This window comes from Diadema setosum, chromosome 1 (genome assembly GCF_964275005.1).
Source record: "Diadema setosum chromosome 1, eeDiaSeto1, whole genome shotgun sequence".
NCBI classification, from domain to species: Eukaryota; Metazoa; Echinodermata; class Echinoidea; order Diadematoida; family Diadematidae; genus Diadema; species Diadema setosum.
Window position 1 is genome coordinate 38,949,177 of NC_092685.1, and position 23,377 is coordinate 38,972,553.

General features: G+C 39.3%; 1 protein-coding gene across 1 annotated transcript in view; it reads right to left on the reverse strand.

Moving 5' to 3' along the window:
* Nucleotides 1-10,250: 10,250 nt before the first annotated feature.
* LOC140236009 (uncharacterized) overlaps nt 10,251-23,377 on the reverse strand; it is a 96,136-nt gene continuing 83,009 nt past the window's right edge. Inside the window, exons 13-16 of the mRNA XM_072315994.1 lie at nt 19,934-19,962; nt 17,381-17,479; nt 14,726-14,804; nt 10,251-14,227 (exon numbers count right to left, since the gene is read on the reverse strand). Of these exons, the coding sequence (XP_072172095.1) occupies nt 11,535-14,227; nt 14,726-14,804; nt 17,381-17,479; nt 19,934-19,962 (2,900 nt within the window). The 3' untranslated portion in view covers nt 10,251-11,534. The remainder of the gene's footprint in view (nt 14,228-14,725; nt 14,805-17,380; nt 17,480-19,933; nt 19,963-23,377) is intronic.

Here is a 23,377-nt window from a genome sequence, read left to right on the forward strand (position 1 = left end):
CGAAAGATATTTTATGTTGGGAAAATATCCTACCTCAAAATCAAAAGTATTGCATTCTTGAATGGCACCCCATGATAATTATGTCCCCATATATATTTGATGGATCTTAAAATAGACCATTTCACTCTTTTAGGCCCGAATTCACAAAGGTGGTTTAAATTTAGACCATGGTCTTAAATATGCATGAAATACTGTATACGCTGAATATTTGGCGAGGTTTTTATTTTCGCGAATTTCGCGAGTCGGGTGCTATTCGCGAAATTAAAGACACGCGAAAATATTGACTCTGATCCCGATGTAAATGTGACGTACGCGTGTACTCTACTCCATTCAGTACGGGACTCCACGATCACAAATTTAACCACTCGCCAAGTCGTTGGGAATTCCCGATTCGCGAAAACTTAGACTCGCGAAATGTATGGCGTGTACAGTAATTTAGGCGAAGGGCCTACACATTTGTACCTCTGACATGCGATTAGCGTGTGTTTGTTACTTGAAGTCTGATGGCGCACGCAATCTGCCATTCGTATTTGCGCTGAAGAAATTTGCATAACCCATGGTTTAGATTTAAACCACCTTCGTGAATTTGGAACCTAGAGTCAGGTGTTATAGATCTACAGATATGTTCTATGTTGATTTCCATGTGATCTTCTTCTTTGATAACCTCTTGCTTCTTATCCTCTTGATGTTATTGTAGATGATGTTGATGTTTTTATTTTTCTTGTGTATCTTCTTTTTTCCGTTACCCCTACCATCCTTCTTTTAGTATTTTTCATCTTCTACTCTTCCCTCCCTCTTCTTTCCTCTCTCTTCTCTTTCCTCCAGTTTATGTTTGTTGAAGTTTGCCAAACTAAGCATTCATTAGAATGATTTCAGGCTGATGATGAGCAGAAAATCTACTCAAATGTTCGTAGTGCTAGACTCGCACAAAAATGCACAAAAGCTACCCTGTCAGTTGGCCTTGATTTCATTCCTGCCTACAACTCTGTAACAGATTTGTTCTAAATTGATAAAACATAAAATGACAAGGATCTATTTTAGGTGTTATATAAAACAAATGATAAATGTTTTTCAATCATGCAATGAAAGATGAAATTATCGATCCATGCGCCTCGTTGAATGGATCATTTCATCTTTCGCCTCATGAAATATTCTGTCCATTGCACTCATAAACATTCATTATTTGTATACTGGAAATACAGGGTGCTGACACTCCCCCTCACTGTACACAAGTGTGAAATTATGTTAACTCCAATAAAATTACTTAAGCAATGTCTCATGCATCCACGGTAATGCTACGTAAGATGTGCAATGTCAGCTGTGTCGTGGAACTACACATACTAATTGTAACACTTGTTGGTATCAAAAGGCTCAGTGTAAGTCATCCGATTACTGTAAAAGTGGATACTTTTGTGCAAGTAAATTTTTTTTTGTGCTTGTTCAGGTGAGATGAATTTCATGTATTTTAAATTCCGCACAGTCAAGACATTCATTAGTGGAACATTGTATGAAGAGCAAAAATGTTTGTGTTTTTTTTCTCCCGTTGTTTTCTGTTCACACGAAATACATGAAAATTTCCTCACTGCGAAAATTTCCACTTTTACAGGAAGTCCCTTGATTCTTTTATTGATTTTTATTACAATTAATAAGTTGAAGGATTTTTTGTTTTGCTGACTGTATCCCCAGTGGTAATCAAGTAGAAGAAGGATGTATTAATTATTATGGCTGTTGTCATCATTAGTAGGCCTACATTCACAAAGAATGTGGTAAAACTGCCATAGCAGGATATAGATTACTTGTTTTCTTGAGCAAATTTGTGTAGATGATAGATGTTGCTGTGAAGAGAGAAACACAACTGCACTGTACACAGGCTTCAAGAGTCTAGTTGGCAAGAAATCGACCAGTAGAGGGCAGCATACTGACATTGTAGTCAGAGAAGAATCGGCAAGTTATTCCCCTTCAAATTTTGGTTTGGTTGTCCTGATTGATTATATAAAAATCAGCACATCTGATTCAAACTCTATTTTCCGTTGCTTTAATTTGCCATTGGCAGCTTCTTTTTTTCTGTACCAGTAATTCTTAACTGCAGGAAACTCGACACTGCTGTTCTTGCTCTGATAACTATATACTGAGAAATTATTGAATTTTATTTGTGTACTTTATGGTATCTCAATGTCTTGACAAGAGGCAAGTTTGATCCAAATATTGACACATGCCTACTTGCTACCAATTCTATACACACATCAAATTTTCTTTAAAAAAAAAATGAAGCATTTTTTATTTTCTCAGAGTGTAAGAGTGTAAGGGTACTTGTTATGTGGACCACATTTAAAGCATGCAATCTCATGTTTCTAAGGGAACACAAGTCACACAAGGTCTTACACCGATTGACCCTTCAGTTTTTTTTTTTTTTTGGCATGTGACTGAATTTATTCTTTGAGATGCTGACCAAAATCAAATTTTTGTACCATCAATAATGGTTATTATAAATTCTTAAGTGAGTTGATTGCAAAAGCATGATTTTTCCCATCTCTGTTGTACATTTATCAGATATGACATTTTTAATGTAATCAGCAGGTTGAGAGCCGAGATGTGACAGTGTTTTTACTTGCATTGATTTTTTTAAAAACATATTTCTAAATACAATTTAAGCAAGGTGAACACAAAGATGTGTTTTTAACTCTATTTATTTTCTCTTTAATTTGCTGTGTTATTTTGTTTCCTCATCTCATATTTCTCAGGTCATGTCAGCTCCAAGCAGAATGCACTGGACATATTGTATTTTCGTGAATGTATTTGGTGTTCCATGGTTCTTACGCCCAGTGATTTTCTGGTACATTGCCATGTCATTTTTATAAACAACACATAGCCATGAATTCATACACTGTGTCCTGTCTGAGAGATATTTGGAGTACTGTGCAGTTGCAGTGGATGTGTAAGTGGATGGTGGTGTGTTTTCCACTTAAAGGGAGTCAGTCGTCAGATATCATAGTTCTCCGATTGAAACAATCTTGTTTTGCTACCACTGCAGTACATTAAAAAAAGCACAACTAGCACAGACGTACCTGCTAGAATGGAATCGCCCATCGGCAAATATGAGCATCGAAACACATGCTCATCGATAGTGGTAAACTCTGCTAGTCTAGTGAGATTCTTTAACTGCGTGTGGAAAGCTGTGTACAATTCATAATGGGGATAATGAGCCGAGCGCAATAGTACATGATCAAGATGTATTATAATGCACATGGTCCAGCCATGCAAATTTACAAAAGGTACCATATGTGATGCTTTTTTAGGGTATGATGTTTTTACAGGTGTGATGCCGCTCGGTGGTGCAAATTTGATGTGGTGTACACGTGCCATAGTTTAATGGTAGGCCTGTTTGTCACTGTTAGTGATGTAAAAATAGGATAGATGAATAAAAACTTCCAACTTACGTTCAAGTACTGGAGACTTCTTCTGGCCTGTAGGCCCTACCGCCCAAAACTTTCAGTGCTAGAAACCAGAGTTGCATGACAGCGATGCCTGCCACACTTTACAATTCACATGTATAACCACTGGGCGTGTGCCTTATTGGCTTGGTGCCTGCAACTCCTTGCACACAACTTTCATGCCTGGGCTGGGGCAAACTGCTTCACAAACTGCCTCTAGCACTTTATGGAGTCATCTCGATCCCTGGCCTACCCAGCCTCTCCTGCCTCATTTCCTCAAAGTTGAAGGAATTGTATAGTTTTGGTTGAGATGGGGATTCAGCTTTTAACTTTTTGTCAGATAATTACAAAACCATGCTTATGAATATGAAAGAGAATATAATTCCAAGAGGAATTCAAATTTTATTTGATGAAATTGAGTTTTGAAATGGCTGAGATATCCAAACACAAAGTAGAACAAAGCTATCCTAATAAAAAGGGGTCTTCACCTTCCATAATTAGGATTGCTTTGTTTTGGATACCTCACCCATTTCAAGACCATTTTTCATCAAATAAACTTTGAAGTCCTCTTAGAATCATATGCTCTGTCATATTTTGGAAGAGGTTTCTCATTATCTCATGAAAAAAAGTTAGAAACCTCAAGCCTACCATCTCACTTAAAACTATACGATCCCTTTAAATTCTGAGACTTACACTTATGCATAAACAGAAAAGCTCCCATCTCACCATCCAAGGAACACCACCTGCCTCAAACATCCCAAACATTTGGAGCATTCGAGTAATCTTTACCTGCCAACAAGGTGGGGGTGGGGGAGGAACCTCGTCATGATGGTCTGCCTGGGACTAGTAAAATTTCGATCAAGTTGTACACCATCTGGTGTCTTGCTGTATCAGAGATAAAAGCCAGAATATATGGAAATTGGACCTGCAAGTTCCTTAAAGGACAAGTTCACCTTCATAAACATAAGGATTGAGAGAATGTAGCAATATTAGTAGAACACATCATTGAAAGTTTGAGGAAAATCGGACAATCCGTTCAAAAGTTATGAATTTTTGAAGTTTTTGTGCAGTAACCGCTGGATGAGAAGACTACTGCAGTGTGTGAATAACTTAGATGTCACATGCGTACAATAATATAAGGAAAATATAAAGAGAATTTCACAAAATTTCATCTTTTGAAAAAAGTACACATTCCCCTGACTCGGTACCGACAAATGTTATGAGTAATATTATTCCCCCTGCCTTTAGAAAGAGGCAAGTCAAGTGCTCTTTTATTATGTGAAAAAAGTGAAAATATGTTGAATTTTCTTTACATTTTCTTTATACTGTTGTACGCATATGACTCACAAGCTGTAGTAGTCTCCTCATCCAGCGGTTCCAACACAAAAATTTTAAAAATTCATAACTTTTGCATCGATTGTCCAAATTTCCTCAAACTTTCACTGATGTGTTCTACTAATATTGTTGCATTCTCTCAATCCTTATGTTTATGAAGGTGGACTTGTCTTTTAAATGTACTGATGTGTGCGCTCATTATAATGACGTGCCACTGTATTTACATTGTGATTGTGTGCATGGATATGTGCGAGTATGTCCCATCTCTGACTGGTTCATCTCGCACTATATTGACTGCATATATTCATTCTCACACCACATTCATATTAACTGAATGTAGACATAAAAAGCATACATCAGATGCACAGAATGTAGCAGTTGTATCAAAACCTGGTTCTAAAACAATTAAGTTTACAAAATTTGGATGTTGTACATATCTGCATGTAATCAACAGCGACCACGTATGGGAACCAAGTGATGTGGTGATTACATCAAGTCACCACTTAAAATATCATCAGAATCAAGTTGTATTTGGAGGACACCTTTAAAAGACAAGTTCACCTTTGATATACATGTGGATTGAGTGAATGCAGCATTATCAGAAAAACACACCGGTAAAAGTTTGAGGAAAATCCTTTTAAAATTTATGAATTTTTTAAAGTTTCTGTGCAGTCATTACTGGATAAAAAGACTACTGCAGTGTATGTCACATGCATGAATGATACCAGAAAAATTTACAGAATTCCACAATTTCATTTTTTGAAAAAATGTAGGACCTTCACATTCCCTTGACTTGTTACTGACATATGCTACGGGTAATATTCCCCCTGCCTTCTGAAAATTGTGAGAAAAAAAGTGAAAATTTGTTCCATATTCATAATCTAGATGTATATTAAGGTGAACTTGTCAATATGTAACTAAGCCTCCCTTCATAAAAATTCATTAGTGCTAGCTTACATCACTACTAAAAATTTGATGCAAAGAATGTACATTTTTCTTCATAGATTTTATGTCCAAAAAAAAAAAGAAGGAAATTTAGAGAATATTTTGTGTGTTTAATGGTGGATTTGTGAGGCTATGACAACTTCATCTAATGTCAATTGTACATTACATGCTAAAAATATCACTATTTTGTGAAAATATGTGAGAACTTTGAATTTTCTTGATTTTCTTATGTCATGTCTGATTTGATGATATCCGTACTACCAGTATTCTCTTGGCTTTTACTACTACTTTTACTACAACTTTTATTCCAACATGGCTTGGAATTATGCTTTTAGGTGTATGCATACCATATCTAACTGGCAAATACAGCTAAAGTCTGAGACTAAATAAATTAAAAAAAAAAAAAAAAATATATATATATATATATATATATATATATATATATATATATATATATATATATATATATATATATATAAATATATATAAACAGAAAAGGTATTTCAAAAGCCAGTTTCACATTACATTCAAATTCAAGCATATTTCACAAGCACTGGTCCAAATGGTATCCATTGTACTTGCTTCTTCAGTTATTTCTGCTCCTAAAGGTGGGCTTTCAGTTTGCAGATTCTAGTAAACTAAAGAACTGGTTGGGCTCAGGCAAGCCTTGAGCAAGCTTTGAGTTCTGCTCAGAAAAAAAAAAAACAACAACAACAACAAAACTTTGAGGAGAAGAAGGTTATATACATGAATTTGATTTTGTGAAACTGGTATAATGCTGCTCAACAAGAACCATAAAAGAGACAGGAGTGACAGACTTGTATTTTTTCCATCGTGGATGCCTCGACTTTTATTGTGTGATGCTGGTTCCACTACCAAATTAAAAAATAAACAAAGAAAGGAGGTAGTGATGTTTGAGCCAAAATACACCAGTGAAAGTTAACTTAAGTGTAAAGAGGATGGGACATAATAACTTCTGCTGACAGATAGATGTACACAAATTGTTAATCACGACATCCGATACATTTATGACAAGTTCATTCTTAATGTGAGCACATCCGTCCCACCACACAGGTTTTCATGAGTTGACTGAAATAGTTAAAAAAAAGATGAAAGCCAACGTGCAGCTGAAACACAAGAACTCAATTGTAATTCTGCACATAAGTACATCTCTTAATGCGTTGCACAAAAGAATCAATGCTGCTTCAAAAAAGAAATTATACCGACAAAGAGAATCATGTACATAATGAAGAAAAACACCTGCACTGGTGGGTGCAATATGCCAACCAATGGAAGTTTGAATGCATGTGCACTTTATGTTGCACATACCATGTTCGCAGTGTAGCTTGTTGTGGTACATGAGGACAATTGACCTTGGGATTCAATAGCACTGTGGATGCACCGATGAAACGGTACAACGTTTGTCATATCCACCAGTGCTGCAGGCAATGCCATGTGATCTAATGAACCGATTACCACAACTTGCCAGGGTGCATGTGCAAGTCTTCTTTCTTTATCATACACTCTTCAACACATACCCGGGGTGACATCCATGGCCAAAATACACCGCCTGCACTCCCTTACTACAAATGTAGATTAATTGGTTCAATTACTTAGGTCAGAGGTCAAAGGTGTGACAACACTAACAAATTTGTAATTCCTAGAACCTTACGCAGCCTCATTCTTCCTTGGCATTTGATGGTGTGATTTAAAAATGAAAGAAGAGAAAGCACACTTGGCAAATAAGACTCTGTGAAGCCGAAGATATGATAGCAGACATCTGAATAATTTGATCTACTTGAGAGAAATGTGCTTCTAATGAAAATGCACATCCTTTCTAATGGGAATTGTGAAGGATACTGATACATTGTGATATGAAATGCTTTATTTAGTGTAGTTTCTGTAAGCTATATACCATACGACTATATATATTTATATCTTTCTTTAGGTGTTGTCATTATTGGTCTCCTACAGTTTCCAGCCCCTTCAAAGATCTGTAATTCTGTGGAGAATGCAAAAAAACATCCCACAACAGATCTAAATATGCTATCACTGGTAGCATTAAGAGCCACTTGTGAACTCTATCTGAAATTCACCAGGGAGAGGCCACATGAACAAAGCAATTTGATCATGTCACCAATATTATGAAAACACCTACACAACAAAATTCATATCATATAGCACCGTTGCTGTTCACCGAAACACACATGAGAAAGAAACCGAGAGTATCTTTATGCGAAGAATCTTGACATGAAATATACAGCACCACATAACTATTTGTTCCCCTTCTGCTCAAACATTACATAATTGATGTGACAGCACAGACACAACGGATTAGTGTCCCAGTTTCTCATTCTGCCCTTTTCATTGGCTTTACAAGAATATCGTTCTTCCAAGAAACACAACTGTGCTGACTATAGAGGCACACACTCGCAAGCATACATACATATTTCAAGCAGCAAACGAATCTGAGTCAATATGACAACATATCTCTCGCAGACGTCACAAAAATCACAAGAAATGCAGCTTTCCATTTTTTTGTTACTGTAAATTTGTGATGCCCCTACATAGTGGTATCTATGTAGTAGTGTGACACATTTCATCCAACTTAGAAAATGATGGGCTTAAGGTATCTATAACCTTAATCTATTATAAATATATTAAGGGATAAAGACAGAAAATAGATTTCCTCATCTCCATGCCAGTTGCTATAAATGTACATTACTCCAAGCCCTGCAAGGTTAAGAACACATATGGTAGCATATCAGATTTGACACCTAAACGCATCAAACGTCGCAATCCAGTTACCATACAGAATTAATGTTGTTTCCCTTATTTTTACATTACCTTTAGAGTCACTTTTCCATAAGTACAATGTTGTCACTACACTCCGTGGTATATATAACAACTGACAGACATATATTTAGGGAATGATTTCTTTCACACTTGCAGTAATCCCAATCAAAATTTCATAATAATCAGAAAGAACATCCTCTGATATCTCACGGTGTACTTTTCTCATTTTGCATAAATCACGACCATTTAATTTGGCAAGAAGAGAGAGAGAAAGAAACCGCAAGGAGCGTTCATAGAGAAAAACAAAAAACGCTCCATCTTATTTACTCTGAAACATGCTCGATACATTTTACTTGCACAACGCCATACAACTTACTACATGTAATATACATAGTGCACATAGCAACATAGAAGTATACATTTCAACAGATTAAACATGTACATGCCATCGCTTGGTTAACCACCACTATATTCAAAGCTTAATGCTTACAAAGCTTGTAATCTGAATACAAATACGCAATCTATATATATATTAAATATTTCCTAAAGAGATATACAATTGCGCTCCTCCAGTCACCCTTGATTATTTTTTTCAGCGAGGTGGAATTTTGATGTTCAGACACAAAGACATACAAACGGGGCCTGTGCCTATACAATCCTACTGAAGATTTCAAATCATGTACACCCACACTTGACAGGTATATAAAAACAGTTTGTAAAAATATATTCTTTAGATCTCTAGGGAAAAGAAAAATGTGACTTGACATTTTCCCATTCATGAAAGTCATTGAACTTGAAACATTACAAGCATTCATCATTCAGCTCCTTCACTCTATGTAAGGAATAAAGATGTTTTTTTTTTCGTCTTGGTATAAGAACACCGTCAATGCGCAGTTTCATTCAACAGCGTATGAGTGAATTAGAGTGCACACATGTAAAGAACATCTAATGATTGTAATTGTACAGGGGTGAGTGAGAAAGCATTACAAATGGTAATCACTTGTATGAGAGAGAGAGAGAGAAATAAAAAAATGAAGGCACTTGGTTAATGTTAGAGAGGGCAATACTGCTCACCATAGGTTCAATACTGGTTCGTAAGTTCACGCATTCCGGATTAGGGATTGCAGAGCTAATCTGCTCTGTGAGCCTAAATGTTGTATCTTCTCGAGCTTAAAAGGTTCAGAGAGTAATTTTGGAGAAAAAGCGCCGATGGACATCAAATGTCACGGAGCAAAATCTGCACACAGCAGCCACCAGGGATGGTATCATTTGAAAGGTCCAGAGTTACTGAGTGTTTGTCCACAACAAATGGAGTAATTCATATGGCATTTTAATCTCACTGATACTTCTTCTTGCAACCACACCATTAATTACTAACGGTCTCATATGTGGACTCAAACTCTTGATGCACCTACATTTAAACTTCTCTGCCGCTCTTTCTCCTTTCCTTTTTTTTTTTTTTTTTTTTTGGGGGGGGGGGTGTGTTTTCCCAGATTCAATACATGGTTGTTGAAAGTTTTCGTAGTTTGCCAAAGTGTGGTGGTTGCATACCGTTCTGTAAGGCAACTGAAAGCCAGGAATGTGCATGATGATGATAATGACTGGCTGAAGGAGACAGATTGACTCAACTTTGAGATGAGATGTGTAAGTCAGGAAGCCACAAATGCAAATCATGTTCAAAATAAACAACACACACAAAAAAAACAGCAAATAAGCCAACAACTAAGAAATGGTGAAAGCATCTTCAGTCTACACCTTTCAGTGGCACTACCCCACCAAAAATCTGTGCTGATATACACAGGGCACATGACGGTGAAGAAAGTGCTTTCGCCATATCGAGTGCCGTTTATGTGTCAATCCTGAAAGAGCAGTCCAAAACCCTTGCTTACACGAAGATGGCATAATGCATGCAAGAGATGGTTGGCACAACCATTCAAAAAGATGCACTTTAATTTGACACTGTGGAGATAGACACACAGATGATGGTCTTCAATAGATTGTTAACACATAGAAATGAAATCATCTGATGTCTAATACAACTGAGCAATCAGCGAGAGATGGCAAAAAAGATACTCAAGAAAAGGCAAGCAAATGATCTAGTTTTTGCTTGAACAATCTGGACCTTATGACTTCTCCCGCGTCAAGTCACATGACCAGCGTGTGTCGTGTGACCAGATCAGGCAGCGTCGAGGCCAAAAGCATTCAAACTGCAAAGAATGTCATTGCTACGAATGATGTGGCACTATATCCTCTTTGACAGTTTCCCTGAATCAATGTGTACAGTTGGTCATACAGCGCACATGGGTTCTATCTTTGGTCAAATGCTCTTAATACAACAGATACACAATGCTAATGTCATCTAAACAGACGAACAACATGGAAGAATCTGGGGTGTTTCTACCAGTTGAGTGGCACGGTGACAGCTCGAGTGATAGAGAGGGAAGCATGATATTCACAGACTTATCCCTTGGGAATTTTAAAAGCATTTGGAAGTTAAAGCTGACCACATGCTGACATCTTCATTTAACAGCACTGAAACAAGCGAGCATGATGTAAATAGTCTGAACAAAGTGGTGTATGAAAATTGAACAAATCACCACCTGACCAAGCGTCATGAGTCAATTAACAGCCACTGTTTGTGTGCTACAAAATTCTCTGGGCTTACAGGAAATTATAATGATTTTGTACAGAAAGCTCCACTTCACTTCATGTCATCATAATCAGAAGATGACAACAATTACCATAATCAATTGTTTTCCAAGGCACTATACATTTTGAGAGTTATCATTGAATACAAAATGGGGTTATACACTCCAGAAGCACTTTGTTACTGGTTTGAAAAATGTCTTAGAAAAATTCCCTTTGGCAAATGGAACATTAGAATCGATGAATGCTGAAAAACACACTCCACTGGAAAAAACAAACTAGTGAATGTTCTTACAGATGCACTAGATAGCAATCAATTTGACCTGTTGCGTGGGAGGGAACATACTGATAGGAGCCGCAATAACTTTCAATATTCAGTGTTCAGTGTTCTTCAGCAGTCACATACTCCTCTGATGTCGGTGTGTTAAGGACACCTTTCTCCGAGACTGCATCTTTGAAGCTGCTCTCAGAGGAAACCGATCGGTTGAGGGGCGACTGCAACAGCTCTGCACCATGTGGCTCCTCTGAAGACAGATCTCCATACAGGGCCAGAACATCCAGGGTGGTTGGCACCGTTGAAGCCCTTTGGCTGACCGGGTCGATGGAAAACTCAATGCTGACTTGACTGGTGGTGGAGGAGGTCTTAGTCCTCGTTACCGTCATGCTGTTCAGCGAGAACGGTGCAGCACCATCGGAGCTCACTGGTGAATGAATCTCCAGTGTCTCAATCTCTGGGAAGACTGGATCAGATGATGATGACGATGAGATTTGCTTTGCATCTGATGTGGAATTATCACTGAGCAGCTCAATGGCATCCAGGTGAGTGTTAAGTGACTCAGATTTTGTTGCACCCATGGAGAGCTCACTTGAAGATGTTTCAAACACCTCTGGAAAGGGTACACTGAGCTCCTCCTGTTGCTGAACGGATTCAATCGTCTCGTCTGCCTCGTCTGCCTGCCTTTCAGATTCCATTAGATTTTCTCCACTTTCACCTGTTTCAAGGGCATCCATCTCAACAGCATCTCTGCTGGAATCGTCAGCATCAGCTCTGGCCTTCATCTCCTCCTTGGGATCTGTGACAGTGCGTGGGATGGGTTTGTGAGCAGCTTTTTCTAGTTCTTCAAACCTCTCCCTGATAGATTTAAACATGGCTGGTGTGACTTCTTCCTCTGTGTTGCTTGCAGTGGATGCTAGTCTACTGATCGATTCCAGGAGACCTTCCTTGATGGCATGGATGTTGGCAAGGCGTGCCTCAGGACATGGTGAGCTGCGGCCACTGCTATGTAAGCTGGAAGCGTAGCTGTCCTGGTAGCTGCTTAATCCAAAGGACAGGTCTCCAACATCTGACACACTGCTGCTGATGGATGCACCATCTGTAGAATCTTTACCCTCAGAGTTGTGCCTGGATCGTGTTCTTGGCTTTGCAACCCATTCCTCAAGCTCTTTCCTTCTTTCACCCAGTGTCTTAAAGCCCATGCTGGATCGGTGCTGTGGGGATTTGTTTGGTTGTTTGGTTTCATGCTGGAAGCTCCTTAGCCTCTCCTGGATTCCAGGCTGGACGGGGGTAACCACTTTGGGCTCCTGCCTGCCAGAATTAGTCACCTCAAACCTTTTGACAAAGTCCCTGACAGACTTTCTGCTCTTGGATGATCGTGCGAGAGATCGCCGAGAAACACCCAACTTCTCGTCTTCAGAGTCAGTCAGACTTCTGGTTGGTGTCGAGGTTTCTGAAGATCTGGGATCACCGGCAGAGTTGTCTATCTCAAAGCGTTTGATGATTGTACCACTTTGGCTGTGCGTGACTGCCCATGCAACCTGTTTGCCATCACTCTCCGAGGATGATTCACTGTTCTTTCTTGTTACGACAATGGTGGATTGTTGCTGTCTTATAAGACGACTATACTTTCTGGCTAACCTTTGAACCTTCTTTTTGGCATCACTCATCTCCTTGTCTTCTTCCTCCTCCTCATTTTGAGAATCAAGTGCATTATTCTCATCTTTGGTTGAACCGGTCTCTTCGCTCACATCTCTCTTTGCAAGGGCTACATCTTCTTTGTCAAGATCAATGATCTCTTCATCATTGATGATGATGGACACCTTCTCTTTCCTCTTTGCAGCATTTGGGTCTTTGACAGTATCCATGTCTGTGTGAGGAGTGGACGTTCCACTTTCACTTTCACTCTTTGCGGCATACTTGGCCCCTAGCTGTTGGAAGGCAATGTTGATGGAGTCTGCAAGATTTTCGTGAGAGGAAAGAGACGAAAGGTCCCCGTCGACAGTCCCAAATGTGGATGCAGAAGAACCCAGTGCGTTCTGCTTGTCTACGTTGCTCTCGATGGAATCGCCCAGATCGGACTTGTGATCTGTGATGTTGGGATCAGAGTGACACTTGGCAAGTTCTGACCAAGCGTGAGGGCAGATGTCATCACTCCTTGTTCTGGACAGCCGCATCTTGGTGAAGTGTGGATGGGTGCGTGGGTGGGCAATGTCTGCACTCTGCGGCCTGGAGGGGATGTGGGAGAAAGAGCGGTTCCTCATGAAGGGTGGCTTGTCAGGCATGGGCACCCACACATCGTGGTCCTTGCTGAAGCGGTCGTTGAGAGGACGATACTCTTTGAGGTCCACTCTTCGCAGCTTGAAGAGCTCCGCCCCACCCACAGTGGGCAGGCTCCTCCTTGGAGGTCTCGGTGACAACTCTATGTCCAGGATGGGATCTCTGTCCAGATGGTTGTCATCCGACAGCTGCTCCAGCGCCTCTAACTCATCGGGGCTCTCCCCCTCACTACCCTTGGCAACCTCCCCCTCCTCTTCCTCAGTATCATCCAGACCCTCCTGCCTCTTGAAGCCATTCTCCAGCTTCCGGACAGCTCCGCTCTTCTTTTTGCTCAGCTTGCCCTCCCCTCCTTTGGCCTCATCCGCACTGCTCTTGTCCTCGGAGTCGAGCTTGAGGTGTTCTGACAAGGTCATGCTCCCAATGCCCGAATCTCTGTTGGACTCTTTCCTGTCTCCGAGACTCTTTGACAATACCAACTTCTTGGTCGAAGAGCTTGGAGAGCCGGACTCTTGTTTCACATCTGTAATGGAAATGAAGTGGGTGTAAGAATAATAATTTATGCACTAAGAGAAATCTGTGTCAAGTCTATCCAAAAATCCCCTTGTCAGGCATTACAGACTTGGACGTAAAGATACCAGAATCAATTTTCTTGAAGAAAATTTCCGTAGGTGCCTGTGTTTCAACTATTCACTCAATGAAGCACATTTAAATTTAATCACTTTATCCCCTTTGTATACAAATTTTACAGTTCTACTATGCAAAAAATGACATATAGTCACTGTTACAGAAAATTTTATTAAAGAATGATTTCTTGATGACACAGCGAGATACTGCAGCGCATTCTCTTCAAACTCCTTGCACCTTAAGTTATTACACGGCAGAATTTTTTACAAATCTATTTGTTTCCAAGCAATAAAACAAATTTTGCTAATGTGCATACACCTCATAGTAAACAAATGCATCACATTGTTTTTCCTCTTGAGAGAGAAGAGAACAGGAGCCCGGGACGTATACTGACCTTCTTCACCAATCAAGTCCTTTTCCTTCAAATCTTCAGGCTTTGCTAGAGGTGCTAGGCTGCTCTCTCCCTTATCAACCTGCATAGCATAACAGGAGCAGATCAAAATGAGAATGATTAATAATCTTCATTACAGTTTGTACTATTGAAAGCAAACAGATAGTAGTGATGGTGCACTTTCACATGTCTCAAAATTGAGTGTCTCTTAGCATCAGATTGGATAAATGAAAGGTAAACTGGAAATGTATACTTGGTTGAAGTTGACTGCAATTTGTCATCTTATAAAATTTCATTGCACCGCATTATGAGTTCACACAGGTTCCACAATGCACTTGCTACATTCTCTTCAATAATCAATCTCATTGGAATTCTTCATTACTGGCAAAGTAGAAGATTGATTACACTTTTCCATCATCCTAGAAATAGAAAGGATTTTAAACCAATCTGTTTCTTCCCCCAAACTTCTGTTTCCTTCACTAAAAATCAACAACAACAGATGAGAGTATTATGCTATATGTACTGAGTCTCCATCTGGAAATGTTTAATTAACTAACGAGACTTGATAATTAAAATCATTAGGATCTTGACTCCTGCTTCTACACAGAAATAGCCAAAATTCAAGCTGTAGCGCAGGCCTTCCAGAAATGTATGTGTGAAATGCAGTCTGACATTACATCTTCATACATTGATGAAAGTTGTTCGGACTTTAGTACGCAACAGGAAATTAGGTGTGTGGACGCAATTACATAAGACCAGTGTTTGGTGACTGCTTTTAATGACGGATCATTGCTACTTTTTCTTTTAATTAATTGCTGCATGAATGATTAGCTACAGGAGTTGTATATCCTTTAAGTCAGATCAGGGACAATGTACTGGAAAGACTCTTCCCATCCTACAACAGGGTTCAATCATGACATATTCAGTTTGGCACTTCCAGGGCAACAGGGCTTTTCAGGATTTGTAGTGTGGATAGATTGGTGGGGCCATATAATGCAAGGAAAACAAAAGACATCATGATGCATACTGTTGACCCTACAAGCCAGTAGTTCCCGTAGGGATTTATCTTGAAGAGATAACATGCCAATGACAGTAGACCCACATTCTTTTTTTCTAAATACAGCAGATATTTCTGGATGGCCAGATTAATGTGTCCTGCAGCTTCATTCACCACCAACCACTCAGAATGAGGCTTGATGGGTTTAGGGGCGGAGGAAAAATGTGACAGTTTATCATTCTATGACAGCCATCACTGATATCCAGGGTTTGAGGGTTTAGAGGTAGAGAAGTGAAGTTTCTAACAGTTGAATTGCTCTATTATGAAACATGCTGACTGCATTGTCTATGAGACAGATTCTTCATCTTGCCCTTTAAGCCAATGGCCTACATTTTTTTTTTTTTTTGGTATTGTATATTTGAGATATAATCTTATGCTCGCTTGGCAAAAGTTCATCATATTGGATCATCAACTTAATTCTCGTATCTTGTATCCGCTGGTCAACATTGTCAAAGTTGGAATGAAGAGAAAAGAACAAAATGTTTAGCCTCATATACAATGACACAAAAATGGTGTGGTACAATTGTAGCTGTCACTCAAATGGCTAAAAAATTCAAGGTGGGCTTGAAAATATGACATCTTTTGAGTTTTTTGCATAGTGACAGATTTATAATCCATCATGTCAGATATCAGGTTTTAAAAAACTTTGAAATAACGATTTCTCCCCCTTGAAATGAGATGTTTGACATGTTTTTATTTCTCAGAAATGTTTGTCAGCTTTCATGCAACAGTTTTATGCATTGAAACAAATGACAATTACCCTTATATTGTCAGATGTCAATTCATCAAAATTGTGCAGGATAAACAGACTTGGCATGTAGAAAGCAAGGGGAAAATGCCAGTCTTATTTATCAGCCTATATCATTCCTGCCATCCAATTCTGGGCAAATTCAAGTTGTCACCATGCATGACAGACTATAAGGACTCATTCTTTATTTTGTGGCTACCAGTGAAAATGGGTTTTTATGTTCTCTCTTTAATTGCTGGTATTGTGGGTCAAGTTTAGCCATGACTGAATTACAATTTAGTCTGAACCTTGGGGATTACACTTTCAATTCATGAAAACTAAACACGGGTAAAGTTCCTAACGTAATTATTGTTTTGAGGTGGGGGTCACATCCTCTATCGTAGCTGAATCTACCTTCCCATTGGTCTAATTTCATGCCAAGGACCAGGACAAACTGATTTTAATATCAAGACAGAATCAGAGGAAAATGAAATGTGAAGCAGACCATGTACTTCTACTCAGTGGAAATAAATTGGAGGTGAAAATTCTACGTTGTAATCCTGACAGGTTTGTTTTATTCCAAAGATTCTATGAAAGCAGACCTGTTCAGGAGACCCTTGGTGGATTGGATTCACACTCATTTGATAAAACCCATTGCAGCTGGGAATCTCACCCCAAACCAAGGGACATAAATTTCCTACTACAGGAAAACCTTTAATTCAGGCTAATTTACAGCCCATTATCTAGGGGCAATAGTGGCAGATTCTCCCCTTTTTTTTCCTTGATTTCTTTTTATAACTCTGTAACTTTTATTCTTTAAGGAAGGATAGTCTGTCATGAGTCAGCATGTTGGGATTGACCGCAGCGAACTCACGGGTGTCATGGGGTCATTCTTCCTCGCCTTGGTCGTCTCGACCTCATCCAGAGAGTCTTCCGTTCCGTCGTCATGGATGTCGGAGGATTTCTTGCTTCCCTGAAAGGAGATGGCGGGGAAGGTCAGATAGAGGAAACGAGATGTCAATATTGAGCCTACTTCACACATGTTGCCTTTAGTCAAGGAAAATGAGGAGATTTCTAATGATAAACATGCCAAATATGCGTGGCAAACAAATGATTTCAGGATAAGCTACATTCCATGTCTATAATCATTTACTTTTCTTTATTCATGCAGATAGTCATCAGTCTAAAATTTTCAGGGCAACTGACATTGCAATACAATGAAAGAAGACAAGAGGATGGAGACTAAATATGTGCATGGAGATACGTTGCATTTACTGGTACACATTTCATCTTTATTGCAATTAATCAAATCAACATCTGGGTGTGATTAGGTCAAGCACAGATTAACACACTGCATCATATTTTGAAGTATTAAATGATAATTTGACTTGTTCATTTTCACAGCTTCATTCTTACATAATACAAGATATACAGGTAGCATGTTGTTCAGTTTTCAAAGAGGAATGATTATTAAACAATGCCTTTGATGTTTAATGCAAAATACTCCATCTGACAAGACTCTGGGATTTTGCTGCCCAATGGTGAATAATCATGAATACAGCCAGAAACCCACTGGCATGCCAAGTACATTTCTCTGTGCCAATGGTGAGAGCAAATAACGCGCGCCTGTTCCAAGTCTTTGAGAAGAATGCCATAAACAAAACGCCACAAACAAAAACAACACATACACAGGTATGGACCGAAAGGAAGAGGTACATCATGCATCATGAGGTAAACAGTGACATCATGGAATCCGTCATGCATTAGTCACGGCGCTATCAGGGCCACGATCGCACGAGGCCCGCTATAAATACTGCCACCCTCGGATTTCACTCTCACATTCTGGCACTGGAGAAAGGAGGGGCTCCCTCCAGTGGGACCATTCCCGCGGGAACAGACACAATGTGCCGGTCAGGCAGTTTGAAATGCGATAACAATCCGTTTACTTCTGGTTGTCCGCTTTTGACTCCATAAAAGGATGCTCAAGATCTCAGAGGGACAGTACCCCAGTGTTCCCTATTTCTTTCCTTTTTTTTTGGGGGGGGGGGGAAATGTGGCCATTTCGCCAGGTATGATTTCATTGTGCTTTAAAGGACCTCTTGACACATGACCAAGAGAAAAAAATATTTGCACCTATTTGGTGCTGAAATGATGTTTGCGAACGTCTGCATAGAAGTGTGTGCGTCAAAGTGTTTGTGAGTGTGTGTGTGTGCATGTGAGTGTGTGTGTGTGCATGTGTGTGTGTACCCATCTTTTTCAAATGGATTGTCTGTATATGACATCATCAGCTCTACTCCATCAAGTCTTCATTGAAGTGAGAATGTGGACATGGCTGATTGACTCTGAAAGAGTACGTCATTCCGCTCTTGCAACTGTCCTCGCATTTATGCTTTATTCTTTGCCTGATGGTACTCAACACCTTTTGGAGCCCATAATATTGAATGAGCAGATTGTGTCTGCCTGCTCTGCTCCTCTCCCTCTCTCTGCCTCTCTTCTCTCCACCCCATGGGGGAGCTATTACTAAGAGACATTATCTGCCGAGGGCAATGTTAGCCTACTTCCCGTCTGAATGCATGCCGCTAAAAGCTTGCGATGACAGCACGAATGCAGCCCTGCACTAATCACAGTGCACAAAAACATGCCACCCAAAAAACAACAAAAAAAGTGAAAAGAAGTAAAATAAAAATTCATCTTTCCAACACTCCTTTCAGCGCCTCCTTGCTGGTTTCTCCATGAGGCCTGGGGTCAACTCATGCATCCCGACGATGTGACGAGCGGGGTTTTACTTTTCTTCGTCAGGGGGAAATTGTTCCAATTGTCTGCATCCGACTTTGGCGCACTTCGATAAGAGGCAAAAGGCCTTAGTTCATTACAGGACAATTGTATCCAGTGTCTCTTGTTGCACAGGTGGAGCACAGACGCAAGGTGGAGGGGCAGAAAAAAAAAAGAGCATCCAATAGGCACCCACAGAGACTAACAACTCGCCATAAATAGATCTGTGTATACATATATTTGTATATCCTCAGAAAACGATCACCTGTAAAAAGCCGTTGGGAAATATTTTCGCCCACTACTCAATCCTCGGTGGACCTTGACATTCACAGAATGCCGCAATGCCAGGAATGACGACAAGCAATCCCTAAGAATGTCAAACAGAAAGCAATCTCCTACATGAAAACTCCGTAAAAAATATTTTGAGATACACTAATTCTGTTGTTACACATGAAAAGGCAGATACTCGCTCTATTTTTGAAACATGACACATTTTTGTTGTTGTTGTTGTTGTAAAACCCACAAGTCAAAATAATCAATCTAGTACACGATGGGATTTTCTGTCAATGATGCAAAACAATGTAATAGATCAACACAAACTAATATCACACCAGTACAGTATTAAAGATGGAGAAGAAATCTGCTGAATACTCACCAATTTTGAAAGATCTGGTCTCTTCATACCTACAGACACAAAACAAACAGAGCAAAGGAATGATATTAATCAGACGAGAAGCAGAAAACAACAACAGGCAAAACAAAATAAAGTGACATTTGTCACGGTATTCGCTCTCCTGGGACAAAAGACATGTGACTTTCTAAGGATGCATGATCATTGATATATCATGCAACTTGAGTGGATCGGTTTCTGTGAGGCCTGCCAATATGGCCCATTACCTCTTATGCCATAGTTTAAAGCTGCAAGGGGGTGGGGGGGGGGGCGGGGTGGCGACAAGAGAATACGCAAACACATTCCACTAATATCATGCTCGACTTTCATCTACAATACACTCGAAAGATCCGTTTTTAACAAAAATCCTGGCAACAGTCTTTTAATCCAACGTTGGGGTCACATCCGTGGCTTGCAGATGAAGAGTTTGCATATGGCACAATGTAATATTAACTGTCAGGTAACAAGGACCGATACTTAATTTGTCTAGATTATGTTTTTAAGACATAATACTGTATAGATTAGTATCAATCATAATTATCATTATGACACATCTGTTCAGACAAGCATGCACATGCAGGAGAGAACAAGCATGATATTGTCAGTTAGACGCAGAAGGGCGCTATTAGGGACTCTGAGGACTCTTAGTACAGCACACACACCCTCTTTGTCCTCAGCTAAAATGGGAATATTTCTTGAGAAAACAGTGGAGAGGCCTCCGGGGCAGTAGTGCATCAGACAGAAACAAACTATAGTTTATCACCTTATTTTCCCATTAATTTTGTAGAAATGATATGTCAATTGTATTGACTGATTCAGTCTCTTGACAACATTGTGAGCCACTGTCAGAAATATGTAGAAAAACCAAAGGGCTGTCAGCAATCACCCACTATAATCAGGGAGATTTAAAAGAGCAAAATGATATTTTTTAATTAGAGAGATTTTTACATTCTTTTCTCCACATATTAAAAGATATTGAATTCTTTCAGGAAGATTCTGGCATAATCAGGTACACTGGGCAGCTCAGATACCAAACATAGGATACACAAGTAACATGTAACCTTTAAAAAAAAATAGGGAGGTGAGATGAATTGTTCTTCATCAACCTGGTTAGCAATTTGCATAAATCCGGAATTCTCAAAGAAAACGTCTTGCAAGATACGGTGCAGAGGATAAGAATAAGGCAATCTTATACTTGCTACCTTTATTTGCAGGAGGGAGATTTTTGCATTGTTTGTGCTGTCAATGGAAGTGAATGAGACAAGTTCAAGAGCACTTTTTAAAGAAGCTGATATTATGATGAGATGAAAATTGGTCTGATCATTTTTTTTTTTCCTCCATTGATGACTTACAGGATTGTAGCATCACATTACAAGTTCGTTTTCAAGTTTGATGAAGGGAAGGTAATCGGATCTGGGCCCCGATGTCATATCGAGGGATGGAAACCTTCGAGTCACCCTCAGCCAGCAAATTAGACTACTGCGCTTTGCTGCTAAGCCACTGCCTCCCAGATATGACAATTTCCCATTGGGCTAATGCATGGCAGAACCAGTACTATAAGCAATGACTTAATGACTGCATTGGTCCCCTGACTCACAAGAGGAGTCTTTTACAGGATTATCCGTCTCACCAGCTAATGATCGATGTCTGTCTCTTCACTTTCACTCTCTGTGTTTTACTTTATGCCACCTCAATCTCTTGTTTGTCTAGTCCTAACAGCAGTGGAGGATAAATTCTACAAAGTGATAATCTAATTTGAGGAAAGGCGAGGATCTAATGCAAACGAAATCAGTGAGACTTTTCAGCTCGCTAAAACTTTTGTATAGCACCAATAACCAAGTTGTGATTGAATGAATAGTGGCACGTGCACAATATTTTTCTCTTTTTTTTTTTTAGCTGACACAAAATAATTCTTCAAAAATGATTCTGATTTGTACTTGATTCTTGATTCCCATGCACTTAGTAGCACGTGCCAACTGTTACAATTAGAGAGTGATTATCAGAATAATAAAAATGATTGGATCTGCACATATTGGCGTGAAGCCTGACACACGCAGGGGATAAAAGACACATGCAGATTTCCTTATCTTGTGGGGCATTTCTGTCATAAAATGTTGCTCAAAAACACCTGCCTTCAAGATGACTGATTTATCTCTCGTTTTTAATCCTTTTTTGGTTGTTCTTGTTGTTGAAAATGCTGCTTGACAAAGAACAGTGCAAATACCGAGCAGAGTGAAAACCTCTAACCCACCCTACGTGCAGAGACACCACATAAACCAATTACTCTCCAAATTGGCAATGCCTGCTGAGTCACAGGAGAAGCTAGCCTTTTCCTTGTTTTGCAGAGTCATTTTACAGCAGAGGAATACAGCCAGGCAGAAAGTGCTTCACCCCTCACCATGCAATTACTGCGTGCAAATTTGGGAGCATTGTCCTGTGTTGCAAGTTGGGGAGCTCTGGATCCTACCATGCTATTCATGACACACACAAGCTTCCTTTACAATATCAAAAATTCTACACTGACAAAAACAAGAAAAAAAAAGAAGGAAACAAAGCAAAGTTTCTAACTACTAAGTAATTTTGACAAAAGAAATATCTTTGTATGACAGAAATTTTCGCCACATATTTGGGCTTCATTTACATTCAGGTTAGCAACACACCATGCACCAGTTTCATTCATTTTGCACATCAACTAATCTAACACACTGTGCAGTGAATGAACACTACAGTTTTGCATTGCATTTGGTTTCTGATAAAATGTTAAAATTAAAAGTGATACAGTCAAGGTGTCTGTTTGCACACTAATAAATTCTCACTAGGCTCTTTGTTACTGCACTTAGCTGATCAAAAGGGCACAGATGATTTCTAAATTTCATGTACACTTTGTAATTTCCAGCTGAAGAAGATGGAGTCTCTATGCTCAAACACAAACAAAGTGCAAAGCTTTCCTGAAATTTTTTGCTTTGTTTTTCATCAACTCTGTTACAACACAATTGCATTCTGGCAACTTGTATGAGAGTCGTGCACGCACTGAAACAGGAGACACATTTGACATGCAAATACGCAAGACAGAAGCGTAGAAAGTTCTGGAGATACTAGCACCAGCACATCACAAAAGTAAAACCAACCAACATTTAGGTGCAGAGATGAAATGTGGAAATGTTCAGGTTGATTCTCTTCTGATCAATGAAATTTACCTCCAAACTTATACCATTTCTTTTTGTAAAGTGAACCCCCTGCATATCCAAAAATGTCACATAATCAGTAATGAAAATTTCAAATCATAATCTACCACTTCCAGATCTGGATGAGTAGTTTCTTGTTTGTTTCTCAATTACAAGGGATTCTTTGTTGATGTCCACTGAGACGTGACGCGATATTGGCTGGAGAATCATAAAGACCACTTCATCGGCAATGTTTGGTTAATGT